The sequence below is a fragment of the Silurus aristotelis genome, assembly GCF_946808225.1.
Source record: "Silurus aristotelis genome assembly, chromosome: 3".
Taxonomy (NCBI): Eukaryota; Metazoa; Chordata; class Actinopteri; order Siluriformes; family Siluridae; genus Silurus; species Silurus aristotelis.
In genome coordinates, this window is record NC_139576.1 from 15,120,787 (window position 1) to 15,140,325 (window position 19,539).

At 38.9% G+C, this 19,539-nt stretch overlaps 1 protein-coding gene across 7 annotated transcripts in view; it reads right to left on the reverse strand.

Annotated features, from left to right (window-relative positions):
- Positions 1-19,539, reverse strand: part of sema5ba (sema domain, seven thrombospondin repeats (type 1 and type 1-like), transmembrane domain (TM) and short cytoplasmic domain, (semaphorin) 5Ba) — a 96,400-nt gene that overhangs the window by 16,722 nt on the left and 60,139 nt on the right. For all 7 annotated transcript variants that reach the window (XM_083535841.1, XM_083535846.1, XM_083535844.1 and 4 more), the window contains 7 exons: positions 12,978-13,040; positions 11,925-12,023; positions 11,590-11,803; positions 9,348-9,633; positions 5,409-5,544; positions 4,956-5,163; positions 4,533-4,740 (listed from right to left, as the gene is read on the reverse strand). In XM_083535841.1, coding sequence (XP_083391967.1) covers positions 4,533-4,740; positions 4,956-5,163; positions 5,409-5,544; positions 9,348-9,633; positions 11,590-11,803; positions 11,925-12,023; positions 12,978-13,040 — 1,214 coding nt within the window. The remainder of the gene's footprint in view (positions 1-4,532; positions 4,741-4,955; positions 5,164-5,408; positions 5,545-9,347; positions 9,634-11,589; positions 11,804-11,924; positions 12,024-12,977; positions 13,041-19,539) is intronic.

Sequence of the window (19,539 nt, forward strand, 5' to 3'; positions counted from 1 at the left end):
AATGCACCGTCATTGTGATGGCTCAGCTATTTTAAAAACAGTAGGTAATGAACATGAATAGGTGCTGAGCAATGTCTTGGTAATGCATTATAAATAGGCGAAAACAGGTAGCGTGTATTTGATGTATTTGTACCCGAGTCAGACATGAGGTGCTAAGAGTGGCACCTCCAAGTGGTGCAAACTACATTCATGTGGTGTATTAGGCTTGCTGATAAAAAAAAAATACATCATGCGCAAAGCCACATTGCTGGTTAAATTTTAAAGACTATACAAGATGACAATAAACTAACACATAAAACAATGTGGCATGATTACTGATAGAACGCAATAAATCTCATCTATTCCCTGCAAGATTAATCGATGTTTTAAAGAGATGAGGAGGACTATAAAATACTTTCCTTTTTATGAGCCTTTTTAAAGAGAAAGATTGAAGGCAAATAGCTCTCACTGTCCCTTTAACATCTCACCTGCCCTCATAACCATAAATGGTCAGACTTGTCACTTTGAACAGATGTGAACAGAAAAGAGAAACCTTTTGTCGCAAACCACAGTGTTATGGACAGTGCTATGGAAGTTATGCATAAACAACACAGTCAGGCAAACATTTACACTTAGATTTTTCTAAGTTTTTTTTTAACAGTCCTAGTTTTTTTTTTTATTATTGCCTCATTGATGCATATTTCTACAGACACTGAAAGGAATTCCTATGCAACTGTCTCAATCTATTTGGTTTGAAGGTTACAGAGCATAAGAACAATATATGTTATCTATGGCATGTTTTTTTCCCCCAGTTTTTTTGTTAATTAGTATGAACTGGCTGAGAAAAGCCATCACACTCTGCACATTCATCCTGTTCCTAGACTTTAAAAGCTGTTTGGAGGATGGAAAGCTCCCTCATGGTCCCATAAACCTAAGCAAGATCGCTGTATGAAGGCTCCGATAGCACTTTTAATGAGTTATCACTGTTGGAGTTTGTCAGAACTTGAAGGCAAAAGGTTTGAGACATATTGCCTGACTGCATAAATGCTGAGAGAGCGGATGAAAGAGAAATGGCTTCAATATTGAAAGTCTGCAAATGAAGACTCAGTTAAAAGCCAAACATTCTCCGGTTGTAATAAATACCTTCACTTTCTGATTACTTTCTTTCCCCTCCCTTCCCTCCTTTTCCTGCTGTTTGACTCCCTCCAGTACTAAGCTGAGTGTGCTTCAGTAGGCTGTGCTGATGTGAGCTCTTAACCACTGTATTCCTTAGCACCCTGCTGACAAGCTGGCAGCAACAACTAGTCATGAATCTTCTTGACCATGATGCCCCTTAATGCCCATAATAAAGCATCACTCAAGCAGGTTTCATTCTGACCTTCTCAACAGTCACAGGTAAATAAGGTATGGCTACATATATCAATTAACAGGAAGTATTTTACAAATTACACCTAGTTACAATTGTTTAGATTATTTGACATACCTGAAGTACACTTTCCATTGTCATATGCCAGGTTAAGTTGTACTGTCAAAACTGGACTGATTTCGCTACATTCTCTGTTTAGATACATAAATGTATGTAAGGTTCCACATGCTTGATGGCTTAAGTATTTTTTTTTGTGGCCAGAGGACTACAGGGTTCCTATGACAAGCTGAAAAAAGCTGGCCACATCTGTGGTAATGGTAAACCGAAGGGAAGGATGTAAAAACAATTTGTGGTTTACCAAGCAAAACGTGGTTTGTGGTGTTATTTTCTTAACGGAGAGTTAAAAGGTAACTACAAACTGTTTTTCCACTTTCACTGGGTTTCACCCACCTTGTATATTCCTCCCACAAATAGATAAAACGCAATATCAACGCTTTTACCGAGAACTATTTCATACTTTAAACTGAATATTTACAGTGTGCAGCTGCTAACAACTTTAGAGCAGATAGGCTAATCATTCTGCTGCCTTGATTCAGTACTGTGAATTTATCGACTGCCACGGTAATTTAAATGCTATGAATTGCTTCATTCCACCTGAACCAACACTGATGCTTTATTTTGTGCTTTTGGTCGGAGCCTGTAGGCGAGCAGAGCTCTTGGTTCTGGTGGGTTCTGCTCCCATACCTCAGCCATTACTGCATCAACCTCCACATTCATTTCTCCCTAAGACACAATCACCCTCTCTCACCCTTGCTAACGCTTGCTGAAATGGATTGATGTGGCAGAGTGGCTTTGCTGGCATTGTGTTCCCGGCCAAACAGCAGCCCAAGTGGATTAAATTAGTTTCTTTCTGGACAGGCGTGAGACTGGGGCAAGAGGTGTTAGCAGAAAGTGGAGTGCTTAAAGGTCAAATGTAATTACTCAGACCAAAGCCACTGCCGACAGGAACATTTTGCATTAAGTCACTAATAAACACTTCTACAAAGACAAGAGAAATGCTTGAAAGACCTTCGGCTGCACGCAGATATCAGAAGAGCCTGAGCTCATTCAAATATTCAAGTACTGTTTAGAGTGTTTTGGTTATCTTCATTAGAAGGTAATACAGACGTTTGCTAAATAATTTCAGAGACGAGTTATTCAGTCCAGAGGGTTTTTTTTTTTAAAAGGAATGTTCACATAAAGCAATACAAAATATTCTTTCAGTTCATGCTTTATAAAGACATAGAGAATACAGTAAAAAAAACTAGACTGAAAATAACTAAAATAACCATAACATCCAGAAATTATGATGATAATGATGATTTTTATTTTAAGCATTATTATATTTATAAAGTATTTATTAGGGCTTGTATAAGAAGTCGAACGATTTTGCCAATGAATCGGCACCGATTGCTGACTGCTGGAAAGGTATGGGCAAAAATCCATACCGATAGTTTTTCCGGCTTCCGGTCCACTGTCATTACAAGAGTGGCCTATAGAAGCGAATCACTGATGCTGTTTTTTTTACACATGAGATGGAGCGCTGCACAGAGAACACTATATTAAATGTATTATTTATAACTTGTAAATTATATAATTGTATTTGTTAATATATTCATATTTATTTCTTGATTCAGTGTTTTTTTTATTATATTTTTCTCATTCACATGAAGTTTTATGTTTGTTATGTTTTTTTTATCCGGTATCCATTTAAAATCCATCGAGTTTTGGCAAATACGATCCAAACTGGCTAAATCGGTAAAATCCACTATCGGTCAACTTCTAGCCTGTATTACTATAAAGTGCATCGGACTTATCTTTCCAAAACTGATGTTTCTTTCTTAAACTGTTACCACACAGTTGGAGACACAGTTGTATAAGAAGTCTTTGGATGCAGTAGCATTATACCCATATTCCCTTCACTTTAACTAGGTAAGCCAAACCTCTTCCAGCATTACAATGCTCCTCTGCAGAAAATAATTCATAAAGATGTTTACTATTTACATAGGTTAGAGTGGTAGATCTTGAGTGGACGGCTATATAGCTCTGACCTTGACCCTACTGAACACCTTTGGGATAAGTTGGAATGCTGACTGCACCCCAGGCATCCTCACCCTGAATCTGCATATGACTTTATTAACATCCTTGTGGCTGAATTAACACAAAACATAACACAATAAATTAAAGTGGAACACTGTCCCAGAAGATGTTATTTTGGTTATTATCATAGCAAATGGGAATTAATTGTGTAATGAGATGTAGAAAAAGCAGTGTCCACAAACATTTGTCCATATAGTATATATATATATATATATATATATATATATATATATATATATATATATATATATATTTATCTCATTAAAATTGTCTAATAATTAAGTGTTATGGAGTGAAATAGTGTTATTTACTCATTTAAATCGATTTCGTATAGTGTTCTTTGGGTTTTTACTGGAAGGGGCGTATCAAAAGGTTGCGAAAATTCGGAACTCGCGACCGGTCTTGGTCCCTAACCCTCGCGAGTTCCGAGGTTCCACTGTGTGTATATATATATATATATATATATATATATATATATATATATATATATATATATATATATATATATATATATATATATATAAAATAGAACATATTATATCAATCCTGTACTAGACGGATGAAAATATTTATTAACAATATTTCAATGTCTTTTCCTTTACCTTTCTCCAATACCACAATCACCCTCCTCCTCTCATTATGTACATACCTGAGTGTTTGTTTTCTATTAGATATATCTCTTTCAGACAGCCGTACCAGAGCACAGCTGACAAACCATCCTTTGCAACATTCTGCTAAATTGAGCTTGACTCCCGTCCCTACCTCAGTCAGGCAGTGGACCCAGACCGAGAGAACACTTTGATAGTCTTCTCTGCTTTTGTCATCCAGGAGAGCTTTCAGTCCCAACTATAGCTACACTGTACATTCTACAGAGGAGGAGTGTGAGATAACTCTATGATGCGAAACTGAGGAAAAAAAAGGACTTCATGTTCTGAAGAACAGACAATATGAGGTGGGTTGAATATATCATGATTTTAAAACCACACTGTGTCATAGAGAAAGGATTATTTCTTATTTCTAAACATTAGGGAATCACAGATGTGCTTACTGTTCAGTTTTGTAGCTGGAGCATCTAGCCAGGGGAATTTTTAGCACTCGGTCATTCAGACCGACAAAGAGTGTCCTGTCGCCATGGAGAATCTGGAGGCTTAGGATTGGCTCCTTTACACCAGGGGGGTGGAGCTGCATCTCCTCCAAATAGCAGCCTTGTAGACTCTTACTGGTGGTGGCCAGAGCCTTCAAAATGGTCCCATACTCTGACATAATGGAGGAAATATTGAAATGAAATTTTAGTTTATAAATTATTTAAAAACCCCTGATTATGGTTATGACACTGTCTGAGCTAAATTTCTATTTATAATGCAGACTTGTCAAACAAACTTCAACTCAGTAGGGCTCTAATACAATAATGTATTTAATACATTAGTTAACACATGCTGGCTTAGCTTTCTTAGCCTGCAGGTTTGCTCACCTGTGCCAATGTACATGACATGGTGAAGTGTGTCCTGGCCCTGCACAATATCCACCACCAGCTTGGAGAAGCGCACGTTATCCTGCCATACCAGTGGGTTGACAGAAACAGGCTGTACCACATCATTCATGAGGTAGAGTCTCTGGGCATCCTGCAGGCTGCGCTCAGTTAGACCCTCATTTGGTCCCTCGTCCTCAATGGTACCACACTGTAACAAGTCATAATAAATCTGAGTAGCATATCATATGTAAGTGTTAAACTGTGTAAGTTTGTGCATAAAATGTTATTTAATAATAGGCTACATCTGACATACTGACAAAGCAAAGTAATAATACATCATTAAATAGTACTTCCAGTTGGCAATATGATATTTATCCAGTATAGCTTCACAGCTATGGAGGTCAGGTAAAGGTATTCAGAGAACAGAAGAAAATAAATAGATTTAAGGTGTACCTGGAAGTTGGGTATGGGGTTAAAAGTTGGCAGCCAGGTGGAGCGTGGGTTTTCCTGGGAGCGGAAGGGCCCGTTGAATGCACGTGTGATGGCACTAAGGTTGTACGCACAAACTGCTGATGCAGCTATACTGTTCCTGCATGATCAATAGAGAGGTACAAGGTAATGTGAGAAAGAGAACAAAATAACTAAACAAAGGTAAAATAATGGGTTAGACTTTGAAGCAATATGACAATCATTTCCACAACATAGGTGAGGTGAGCTAAGCTGTGTGTCTTGCTTAGGTGAAGCATTTTAGCTGAGTTCCAGCAGTGGATAGTTAAGCCTTTGGCTTAAAATTGAGTTTCATCTAAGATTTCAATGTGGGAATGTTATAAAGTCGCATACAGTTAAATCTATTTTAGTTGCTGCCACATTGAGAAGAACACACAGGCACTCGCACTGTGAAATTACTGCTGATGCGCACTGCAACTGTTAGGTAAATGCCACTGAATCCTGTGTTAACCTCTGCACACAGCTACATAGTTATCCATGCCACCAATTCCTCTGCTGACAAATAATTAGGATAGGGAAAACAACTACAGTATATGAAAATCACCATCTTCCTTCAGCTCAAACCTTGTAAAATAATAATGAATCATCTACCATCAGTATGACTGAAGAAAGACAGGTGATTCGAAGCCAAATGGTATCTTTAGCGAATAGAAAATATCCAGACGAGTAAATGTGTGTTTTGAGCTGACTCAAAACAAGCATGGGCTGCAGAGACCACTGACAAATGAGCTGCAATAACTAGGGTGCTAGCAGCAGAGCCGTGGACAGATGGTCTCCACGGCTGAGCTCCAGCAGGGAATCGAGCCCTGCCAGACTGTGGAGCATGAATTGGGCTGTGGTTATGGAGTCTGGAAAAGTACCAATAGAACCTGCATAAGAGGGCTTAGGGTGAAGCTTTGTGACAGGGGCCACATGCTGTGAATGAAAGTGTGAGAGGAAGGGCAGTGCCAGCAGGAGTAAGAAGGCTTGACCATGCAGCTCTCATGACTAGCAAAAGACAGTAAGATCCTTTACATCTAGCAAATTGGGTAGTGATGAGATATGGGGTGTTAAGCAGATTAGCCGGTAGTGAGCTGGAGTAAGAAGAGAAGCTTGCTTACACCGAGGTGCCCTACTCTAAGCAGGTTTTGACATGACGCTTTCATCAAGTTGCTGTTTTTCCTTTGATGCTTTCATCAAGGCAGCGTGAACATACTGATTCATGATTATGGCCCTTTTTTCCTTAGCAGAAGCATTAAAATAATCAACAGAAAAAATGCTGCATCAGCTTTGGCTCTATGCTATATAAAACTTATTTTGTTCGTAAAGTCCCGCTTGCAGGAGCCTGCTGTTAATCAGCCCTTTTTAATCATTAGTGTAATAATAGCAGGCAACTGGAAGAAAAAAGTAGCAGGTCGAAGAGCAGAGAGGATTATTTTAACTGCTCCACATCATTGATTTAACATTGAGGGTGGGCCTGCGTTTCAGTGAGTCAGAACTCCTGATTAACCTTCACAAAGCATTTCCAAATTTAACTGTGTGTGAACGAGACTTAAATGTAGTTGCAGCGTGATCTTCTTGGAACTAAGCATTACTGATATACCTGGCTGCAAACAGTTTTTTCTTTTTTTTTTTGCTAAGAAAAAATGTGTGATTTCTGCATTACTCAAGAAGATACTTACATTCTGCTTAAATGAATAATAACACATAATTCTACTCATAATTCTTTTTATTTTTTATTCACCAATCACTTAATACACCTTTTGTGTATAATAATAGGCAAACCGGTCTTAGTAGCAATAACTTGCTGCTAAATTCCAATCCACAGTTTCTTTCTTTTAAAGTGCAGTGTCATCTTGCTTGTTTGCTGTGCAATCTCTCAAAGTATAACGTGTCTCCTATGTCCACAGAACATTAACAAGGGCTTCTTTCACATGACCTCCTACAACATTTTTATATAGAAAGAAAGAAAGAAAGAAAGAAAGAAAGAAAGAAAGAAAGAAAGAAAGAAAGAAAGAAAGAAAGAAAGAAAGAAAGAAAGAAAGAAAGAAAGAAAGAAAGAAAGAAAGAAAGAAAGAAAGAAAGCTTCTCTAACCTGAACTATACACAGTATGGTCGAAATGGAGAAAGCACCTTAGCTCATATTATATATAATTTAGCAGATTTTATATTTATCAGCATCTCAAATGGGAAAGGAAACCAGCCTGAATATAATGTAAAGTTGTTCATGTGTTACAGCCTGCCAGTCAAATTGCACAAAAGTGCCTGACGTCTTAAACTCCAGTCCCGCACAGTCTTCCATATGTTCTTATTCCAACATCTAGAGCATAAGAGTCTCTGTGTTTCTGTGTATCTATAATATCTGTGGTTGGATGAAGTGTGGCAAGGACATTAAGAAATCCTAGTGATTATTTCTCTATGACAGGCCTAATACTTTTTACTTTAACCAAGCTAATTCAATTGTCATTGATGGAATATGTTTTGGAAAAGGTTCCAAGCTCAGGTAACAAAGTACCCAAAGTGTCTTTATATCACCTCTGGATTCAATTTGGATGAAGAACGTTTTTGCAAAGGATGAACAAATGCAAAGGCATCATGCTCCCGGAAAGGTCTCCTGATTCAAATGATGTCCTGAGAAATAAAATTATGAAGTCATTATGTGTGATGAAGCACTGTAGTATAAGCAGTCACATGGGGCAAAATGAGAAGATAAATTAAAGTGTGTTTTAGTGCTTGGGCTCAGCGATGCTGTACGATTAGCACTGCTTATAGCTGTGTAGGAAAGCACTGACAAAGTGCGACTTGGTGCTGCAAGTCGCTGAGCCATAAACACTGTGAGTTCATTATGAGGGTCTGTAGTGCTTGCAGACCTTTAGGCACTAATTCACTGTGAGATTGGGCCAGTCTTGCCAACTCAGTCTTTACCAACTAGGTAGACCTATTACTTGCACATCCACATTTTCTCTCTCCCACATAATTTCTCACCCTCTGTGCTCCTCTTATAACCTCAGATTCCAGAAGTCCATACTGAAGGTGTTCAATTTACAGCAGACAGATGGAGACACTGCTCTTATGATTTCATTACTGAATCCCATCTACTGGAGTTTGTGTGTATATGTGTGTGTGCTTGTGTGCGTGTGCTTGTGTGCAATGCTCTTTCCATTATGCCACTAATCAGGAGGTCAAACAGTACTGAGGCACAGCCCTTTTTACAGGAAGGCCCTTTCTCTTTTCATACGAATCAGCAAATGTACAATTTACAACCAGTAGCAATGAATCTGGACTCCCTGGAAGATGGGTATTGGGTAACAATTGCCCAAAAAGAGCACTAATAGTTTTGAAAAAAAAGTACTAGCCTTGCAATTTAAAAAACATGCCACGCAAGCAAATAGTCCCCCTACTTTTATTTCATGGCCATAGAAAATTGGTCTAAAAAAAGGGTCCACTCACAATCACAAAACCTCTCACAATTTCAAATCAATGAGCCTATGTAAGCGCGCGGAAATATAATCATATCAACGAGCATAAATAGTGGTTTACGCTTGAACTATAATTAAGCTTCATTACTGCCTTTGTTGTAAAGACCGTTAAATAATAGCTTACAAAACCTGGGGGGGTAACAAGAGGACTCAGAGTTACAGCCCCACAGACTCTGTCCTGCTGCTAGCAACAATGATCTGCTGGAAAACAGAAGAAAGAAAATGCTGTGTCTATTTCACTGTCCAATTTTGGTCTCCATCGAAGCCTGTGCTTCCTGTGCAACAGTGAAAAGAGAAAGAAAAGATGCTTGGCGGTGTAGTTCCAAGTTTAACATTAAACTGTATGCTTAAACACTAGTAGGTGGCTATATACACAAATCTCATTTATTATCTCTTACTTATTAGCTTGACTATAGAGTGCACTCACACATTGGTGGTAAAGATGCCATATATGAGGTCCTGCTCAGGCAGGTAGAAAGTGCTCTGGAGCTCATTGTAGTAGAAGGGGATCTCTCCAGAGCGAGAGCAGTTCAGCCGAGCCTTGGTGAAAGTGGTCCATGTATCCTCGAGCAGGAAGCGGCCACCAATGTCATTCTTACAGACACGCGCCACCCGAGAATACACTGTCTTCCCACAGTCATGCTCCACTGCATTCTCCCTCAGAAAAAAGAAGGTAAAGAGTCCAATGTCGTACGCTGAGATGAACTGAGGCTCTGAGAGAAAGAAAAAATATATATTCTGATCATTACTGTGGGGATATTTATATTGATTTAGTGCACTCATTCATTCACACTCATTTAAAAATAAAGGAATGCTTCTAATTCTAATGGCATGTGAATGAATCCAGAGAACAAAGAAGAAAACCCACATGGACACTGGAATAACATGATAATAATCCAAGTTTACAAATGAATAAGAGGTCAGATTTAAGGGGTTGACCTGTTGTTTTTGTCTAATTATACACTTTACACACTATACCTTTCAAACACACAATAGTCAATTTATTAATTAAAAACTTATCCTTAATGACCAAACCAGAGGCAAGGAAAACTCCTTGATGCAACCTTTGAGGGAAACCAGATTCAAAAGGAGAACCCATCCTCCTCTATATGAGAAGATACATCTCTACCCTCCTACAGCTGTTTACTAAAGAGTTAAGCAGTGCCCAGTGTGCTGGAAAGATCTTCAATAGCAGCATCAGGGTCATTCTTTAAATAAACTGGAAGCTACAGTATCCAGGACCATCATACACTGGCATGAAGAACGAGGTTTTCGCTGAGTACAGATGGAAATGAAAAAATAGTATTAAACAAAGGGAAAACCCTTTTTTATATTAAGTAATCATAAAGATGTGTAAGTACAAGCCGAATACACCAATGTTTATACATATTTATTTTGCTTCAAAGTTTATTATTAGCCATCAACATACAGTATGTAGTAATTATTATTGCTACAAATAGTGCAGTGTATACTTCCAACAAGCAGATATTTCAGTGACTGAGAACTTGGCCAGACTGCTCATGTTGTGTAAGTGTACCCATGTTTGTATGCATGTGCATGACAGATATATGTGGGCGAGTGTATGACAATTTCTTTTTTTCTTGCACATTAACATGAACAGATCAGTTCCATCAGGGTTCCTGTGTGTGTGTGTGTGTGTGTGTGTGTGTGTGTGTGTGTGTGTGTGTGTGTGTGTGTGTGTGTGTGTGTGTGCCTCTCAGGTAGCACAGACATCTACATATCATGAGAGAGCCAAAACCCAGGGCTTATTCCAGTCCCATTCTGATTCATTTTATTATTAAAATGTAGTCAGTCAGCACCTTATATGTCAGTGCACAGTGCAACAACAGACCAGGTGAATCAGGACCCCAGAGGTCTGTGACGTTCCTTCCTGACCCCCCACGGGAGCAGGCTTATGAATGGAAATGAGATTTTAATTCACACTTCACATTTGAAAGGGTTATCTTCACATCCCACTGGCTTGGTGTGTAAGTGCTTTTTTTTTTTTACAGGTGGGATATGCTGAGAGCTGAATTTGGGCACAGCAACATGAGTCTGACGGATTATTTTTTCCCACTGAGGCATAGAATTGAGCCTTTGTGCTTTTATATGTCAGATGGGGGGGGGGATGTGCACATGTGTGTATTAACTCTACCTCTCTCTCTCTCTCTCTCTCTCTCTCTCTCTCTCTCTCTCTCTCTCTCTCTCTCTCTCTCTCTCTCTCTCTCTCTCTCTCTCTCTCTCTCTTTCTCTCTCTCTCTTTCTTTTTTCCTCTGCAGCCCCTCACTTCAAATCTCCCACAGTGAAGTTAGGTGGGTGTCTCTGGTAGAGCAGAGCATTGCGGCAGCAATTTCACCCTCTTCCTACTGTGAGGAATAATTATACCACTGCCTGGCAGAGAGCTGATCTGTTCCACCTGAGGCAAAAGCTGCTTGCTGCTGTATAAGTATGTTTTAACACCTGTCTCGCTTAAAGTAAATAACATGAAGACACGAGAGACATGAGATTCACCACCTAGATCTGAAATATATACTTTTATGCAAAAAATTTACACACAAGAAAGCCACATGTATTCCTAGCAATCAAACCCGTAATTGGTAATTGTGCAAAATATTACACTGGTCAACACAATGAAATTTAAACCAGCAAAGACCTCATGTTACTCATACCATTGAGCCATTTGGAATTGTACTGGGCGGTCCTCAGCGGAGGCATGTTTCCCAAGCTGCGGTAAATAACTGGGTCCCTGCCAGAGAAGTCGATGACCGTGGCAGCGTACAGCTCTCCGCTGTCTGTCACAACCGCCGTAGAGTTATGGCGAGGGTCATAGGGGCAGCGTGCCACACCATTTACCCGTTCCAATATCCTGCTCATATTCCCCACCTGAAACAGTAAGGAAGAAAATGTTAGAATCAATCTGATATGCTCTAAATCATAAAAAAAAAAAAACATGTTATAAAATCTAGCATTTCTTAATTGCTGAGTAAGTACTACCATTACATACCTCTCTGATGATGCACAGAGGCTGGAAAGCATTAGTGCCACAGGTCATGACCTCCGTCTTGTTAACAAGAAGTACTCGGATGTAGTTTTGACACTCTATCTGCAGAAAAAGTTTACCCTGTCATGTTACAACAGTGCTGTTTCCTTAAATACCACATTTCCCCACCTACATTCGAGTAATTTAGTCATCCAGTAATTATCAGTTAATAACAAGTGCCACAACAACAGACAATCACGACATTCAGCTGCTTCTGAGCTTTGCTTCGAATGCACAGTTCTTCAAACTTAGAGTGATGGAGTGTCTTGGAGAGAAAAGTGCATGGAATATATATGCACTGGGAAACTGACAGTAGTTTATGTTCTCCACTTTAGGTGATGGTTACAGATAGGCTGCTGTTTTGTTCTATGGTTCCTTAATTAGAGGGTAAGCAACTAACATCTCAGCCCAAACAGGAAGAAAGTCGTGGTTGTTGGGAATTGAGTGAATGGCTGGAAACACTTCCAAACTGAAAAGGCCACGTAATCCCTGAGCATATTCCTTTCAATATCTGCATTTTAATTGCACTTATGAGCTATAAAAAAAAAACATTATTCCTTTACAGAAATTTTAAAAACTAAAATGAACTGAGGTCAGACCTGATGTTCAGATTTTGCAAATGAGATTTCTTTTTTTTGCTGGTTAGCTCTTTTTTCTACAGTGCTTCTTAGATAAAAGTAGCACAGTAATCAATCCCTTAAGACAACTTGATCACACTATTTCTTATCAGCACCACAGGGGGACCTGATGTCTGGGATGCCGAATTGCTAAAAAGAGCCATCATAAGCACCTAGTAAATGCTGTGTTTTAATCAGCATATTAAAGCTGCACACAAGCACTGATGTGGCATAAATTAGTTATTATTCACAGCACATTATTGGAGATTGTACTTTAGCAAACACTGGCTAAATTTCCTCCTACAAGGCAAACCTATTCACTTTCCTCTGTCCAATGGGATAGCGCTATTTTAGAAAAATAAATAATATTCAGCTGTAAATTCTGGGGTTCTGAAGTTACCTCTGTCTTTCCTTTGCTTTGACAGGACCTCCTGGTGTCTTCGTCTGGGCCCCATTCTGTCGCCTAGGAAACCGAAATACATGTTGAAAAGTGACTAGCGGCATTCACTAGCAGCCAGCAGAAGTTCAGCTCAAGGCATGTTACACAACTGTGCACAGCAATATTGCACTAAGCCAAATGTGTTAAATGACATTAACCTTACTGATGCGTGTTTATTATGTAAACAGCTAAATAAGAGTGGCTATGGCTTAAAAGGCTAAGGCGAGGAAAGCGTTAGGAAACCAGATGAAATTAGCATGTAAATGCCTTTTGCCTAGCTTCCTTTTTCCAGCCAGAGAAATCTAGTCTCCCCTCCTTTCAACAGATTTGGTGTTTCCATTTTCCTTGTCCCAATCAAACCCAGCTGGTCCAGGAGCAGCTGGTCCAGTATTCAATTATAGAGACAAACAGAAACGGTCTAGAGCAGCCAAAAGAACTCACACATACACACACTGATGAGGTACCTACACCAACCAGGCATAACTTTATGGTTACTGACCACTTGCCTGATATTGTGGTGATCCCACTTTTGCTGCCTAAACAATTCTGACCCATCAAGCATTAACAGCATTAACTTCTTCAACAATTTAGCTACAGTAGTTCGTCTGTTGTATCGGACCACTCGAGCCAGCCTCTGCTCCACCTGTGCATCCATGAGCCTTGGCCGTCCATGACCCTGTCGCCGGTTAACACGGTTCCTTCCATGGAACACTTTTGATTAATACTGACCACTGCAGACAGAGAGCAGTAGCTGCAGATTTGGAGATGTTCTGACCCAGTCGTCTAAACTCGCTTAAATCCTTACGCTTGCCTATTTTTTCTGCTTTTAACACATCAACTTTGAGGACAAAATGTTCACTTGCTGCCAAATATTTCCCACCCACTGGTCATGATGAAGAGATAATCAGTTTATTCACTCACTGGTCATAATGTTATGCCTGGTCTGTGTATAAGCCATCAGAAAAGCTTCCTTTCAAATCCATTTTGTTGGTACTAGACTTTTTTTTTTTTTTTAATGCACCATTGTCACATTTCTTTTGGAAATTATATACGTATGTTCTTATGGACACATATACAAACAAGCATACATACATTCGTTCATACAGTAGTATATACTGTGAAATTAAGTCTCAACTCCACTGTCTTGTTCTCTTAGCTTTAGACAAAATCAGAGCTACATTTTCCGCAATCTTCTGACTAACAGCACTCATTCTACTCCGTCTCACCTAAAAATAGTCTTCTGCTCAGCCTAGTGTGTGCAAGAGTAAAAAACATTGGCACAAAGCAGAGACAATGTAAAAAAACTTGTTCTCCACTTTCTAGTCAGTAAAGTACATACCAACTGCACAGAATTAACTGTTCTGGCTCCTTTTTCTCTATACAGAGCTCTGTGCTAAAGAGGATGTAGTGTAGTCACTTAGGCAATTAGAGGCAGTACTGAACCTATATTTAAATACGATTTGTTTATTGTAATAGATGAACCAGTGTGCAAAAAAAATACCAAAACATCAACAATAAGCGAAATGCTCCATATCCCAGATGGGCCTTCATTCAGCAATAGCATCATGGCTCAAATGTTTTGAATGAGACTGTCACTCATGATTTTCACCCTGTCCCCAAAAGCCTATTATGCTGGATCTCACTCACTAAGATACGATGATGGTGTGACGTCATACCAAACAAACCCCCGCCATTTACACAGACTGAAAAGCTGTCCAACATAGTGACAGAGAGAGAGAGTGTGCTTGGATACGAGTGGGGGTTGTTTGTGAGAAATGCCTATGTAGTGAGTCATAGTTGGGGTCATTAGCATCTTGTCTTTGAAGCCGTTTGTAGAGGAGTCCGTCAGCTTAACCCTGACCTTAACTATGGCAGCCCCCCTCTTTTCACCACACTGAAACAAAGCCAGTCCTCCACTGCCATTCCCAAAGCGCATTCTGAGAAGTGGGTCTGTGAAAGCAGCACTGTGTGCCATGTTTGGTGAGAGCCACAATGGGGTTCCTGGGACTTTGCCACCCTTAGGGGAGCAACCATCCACCTGGCAGTGAAGCAGCAATGCTCGGTTTCATTGGGGAGATGATGAAATGTCTGAATAGCAAATTGCCCTGACAAGCGTTACATTTCAAAGAAAAACTGCCCAAAACACACACCTATAATTACCTGCCTTCTCCCTATGAAATATTGGTCATTATAACACTCTACACTGTACTCTATAGTGTATAGTGTATAATTTTTTGAGTGACACTTTGATTTGCTGCACTTTCATTCCTTTGCTGCAACAAAATTTAGTTAGTAAATAACAGACTGCTGTTCATAAAATGCAACATGATACCGAATAAAAATGCAGAAAAATCGAATTTTTACGATGGTGGAATCCCTTGACTCCCAGTGAGTCTTTAAGAAACATGGTGAAATTGAAGTCAGTTTTAGAGATGAAAGTCATAACAGTTAAAATGGCAGTTGTGGAGACGATAATGAGTGTAATAGAACAGTACTCTCCGATGAATTTTTGCAATCTCATCTCACTTAGTTTTAAGAAATTCACAGTCATGTAACTGTGTGTACGTGTTTGCAGTCAAATTTTTTCAAAAAGACTGGCCAAAGGTGCTCTGTGTCCAGTGCTAATGTGTAATGTGAAAATAAATAATAGTCAGATGTTATTATTTATTAACCAGAATGTGAGACAATTCTACATTTAAAAAATTGAATTCCATTCAGTGTGATAATACGTAAAAAGCCTGCTTCGGCTGAAAACTCAGTTGCATCAGTTGTGCATGACTGTTATCAGGTGTGACAACTAATTATGATCCATGAATATTACAAATGAGGAGCCTTTCCCGAGACAACATCAATGTCTTTTGGGCATATTGTAGCATCTGCTACTTGCTGCAAGCAAGGCATATTCTCTGCTAAAATGAGTGACATGTGGCACTACTGACGTTGCATCAAGCATGTCACTACAAAAAAACAGATGAAAAAAACCTTAGTTGTGCTCTATTTGTCGCAACATTCTCTCCATATTTGCTGTGCCTGATTGAGGTGCTTGAGCTCGACCCAATTTCCACCTAGAATAGCAGAGTATCAATCAAAAACACTGAACCTTCAAGATCTATACATTTCAATAGGACCTCCTTGATCCTGCCTGATTTCATTCTTTAACACAGTTCCCTATTGAGACGGCCGGTTCCCCTGCACTGATCACCGCCATGATGGATGTGACAAGACTGCCAATGCCTTATCCTCATTGTCTTACAACCCTGATCCCTACACAAGCGGGTGCACATATGCATTCCGCTTCCTCCCCGTATACTAAGCTCTGCCCAAAACACATGCGCTTGCCCGTTCTAGCACCCTCACCCCTAACACACACACTCTCCTCATTACCACATACTCCTCTTCACTAGCTATAGCCAAGATCTGTGCTAAAAGATTTTAGCAGTGTAGTGTGGAGGTGCATACCTTTTAAATGGTGCTGAATGATGGGACAATGATGTATTGTGCCAAGCTGTGTGAGCTGTATGGGTGTTTGAATGTGAAGACTGAAATATCAAATGGACAATTATTTAACGATTTGCTGTCATGCTGCAAAAAAAACCAAAAAAAAAAAAAAACAATTTAAAGTTCAAAAAGATGACAAGCAGAGAAAACGAAGAGATTTGCCAAAGCCTATGTCTACACAGCCACAGCATGGTTGTAACAGCAGGACGACATTGTCTTGCAAGGGTAAATGCACAGCATGGCTAAACCATAATGGATGTGTGGCTATAAGTGACTGCTTTAATCTGAGATTAATTTATTAGTAAGCACAACTGCCTAATATAGTGAGCAATGCATGTTGTTAGAATATAGTTATGCATTTTCACTCTCGGAATATGTTCAATGCCAAAATGCATTCAATATTTACGCACATTTAAGTAAACAAGATATACGAATAGTTTGTCTTGTAAAAAAAGATTGGCAACAAAAAACTAAAGCCAACTCTCTGTTCTCCATCTGTTCTCATGGTCTTTGACATTTTTTCCCGGCGAATGAAAATCGCATAATAACCACCCAGCGACAAAGAGCACATCAATAATTAAATCTGGGCAAATTGCAGTGGGAAATTAATAACCAGTTGGCTGAATGAAATCAGCACCGGCTCGTCAGACTCTGATGTCAGTTGAAATTTTCGACTGCTGGCGAAATATATCAAACCAGCACAGTTTAATTTGGTCACTTTTTCATATTTGATAAGCTGCTGAGTTTGAGCCCTTCTAAGCCTCCCTTCCCTATTAGGATACAAAAGGAATAGGCATTAGCACCTATGGCAGCAATCACATTCATGTTCTAATCTCATATTTTTACACCATATTTAGAAACGCAGAGTTACACTGGACCAAAATAGTTGATTTGAATCCAACTTTTCCAAATTCCCATGGATTCTTTCTATACTTTCACAGTTTGTCATGTAGGACTTCCTGTTTTAAATGCAAACTGCTGAGAAGGGCAGTCACCTCTTGCCCAGGGTGGCCTCTGTCCAAGCAGCTGCAAACATTACTTGTCAATGGTCATGAAAAGAGACTGCCTTTCCTATATTTACGACTGATTTAGAAAAGAAACCTTGTTTTTTGCTTGTCGTATGGGACATTTGATTACTAGTCTTTGTTTGACTAATTAGTCATTTATCATGGACCTTTGAATGGGTTAAATAGGAAACTGTTGAAACCTATACAGTTTCAAACATAGAATATTTGACTCATGGAAGCTTTTGAAAATCCAGCAAAAGAACAGAAGAATAAAGGTCTTAAAACACGGAAATATCTGCCATGGCTTTTGATTGCATTAGTGTAGCTTGCTAATACAGTCACAGAAAAATGGCTTAGTCTGATTCAGAACTGCTTTTTTGAAACCTACAGTACACATTTCAGCTCACAGGTCAAGAGCAGAGGTGCAAAAAGAAATAAAAACCTGCACTGGGTGCAGGACACAAATCACAAACCTGAATGCTACATTTCAGCTTTTAAAGCCGTCAGAGAAACACCATTAGACTTTTGTGCTGTATTTTTCTTTATTCCTCTTCACATACACTCACCTGTACATCTGCTCACTCTTGAAATTATTCAATCAGCTAATCATTTGGCAGCAGTCTAATGCACAAAATGTAGATACAGTTCAAGAGCTTTAGTTAATTGAAATTCAGAATGAGGCGAAAGTGTGATCTTATTGACACAGACTGTGGCATCGTTTCTGTTGCCAGATGGGTTGGTTTGAGTATTTCAGAACATCCCCTGGGGTTGTATCCACCTCTAGTCTTTGCACAGCATGATAAATAAATAATTTCTAAAAATAATTAAAATAAAAAGGTAAAAATGCAGTGAGCAGGTGTTCAGTGGGCAAAAGCACCTTGTTAATAAGAGAAGCAAGAGGAGAATGGACAAACTGGTTTGAACTGAAAAGAATTGTTTAGTAGTTTAAATAATCACGTTACAACTGTGTTGAGCAGAAAAGCATCCAAGAATACATCTAACCTTAGGGAGCAGAAAATTACACTGGGTTCCCTCCTGGCAGTAAAGAACAAGAATCTGAGGCTGGAGTGGGAATATTCTCATTTAAATAAAGACTGAATAAAGACCAGGAAATATATTCTCAGGCCTTTGCTGTCATTTGGATATTTTTCCACAGTCAGAGTCATTGAAAACACATTTTTGCACGTTCTGTTGTTCGTAATATTCATCAATGGTGGACAAAGTACACACAGCATGTACTTGAGTAAAAATAGAGATACAGTAGGTAAAATATTACTCCAGTAAAAGTAAAAGTTCCCCTTTAAACTTACGTACTTGTAAAAGTACAAAAGTATTTGCTTTTAAATGTACTTAAGTACTAGGATTAATTATGGCTATAATGTTCCTATTATAATTTTTATCACAAGACCCTTTGAATCAATTTAGTTTTTGTGAAAAGACACTAATGTTACTCTTAGCACGCCAATCTATTAATAGAATGATAATAATGAATCAAAAACTGATTCATATCTAATAAAATTATCATGAGCCCAAAACTTTTTTTTCAACTACTTCAGAAAAAAAAGCCAGAGTTCAAGTTCGAGACAGGAGTTTCTTCCATCATTTATTCCTCTCGAAATGTTCTGCTTACTGTTGAACTGATGCTGAACTGTATGTTCGAGCTAAGTGGACACCACCAAGTGGCAATCAAAACAAGTTAAAAACAGCACATGTTCTACCCTGATTGGTGGCTTGCTGAATGTTTCACAAGTTTTTATCCACTTATAAATAAGAAGGAACGACTAATTTCTCAAAATGTAGTTGATTAATAAGTACGATATTTTACCTTGAAATGTAGTGAAATTAAAGTAAAATTCTTCACGAATTAAAATACTTTAGTAAAGTACAGATACGCAAAAAAGCTGCTTTTTTGTAACAACATTTTATGCATTGTACTGTTGCTACATTAGTGCTATATTAGATAATTACATGAGCACAGGTGTTCCTATTAAAGTGGCTGTATGGCACATTAAAAGTCT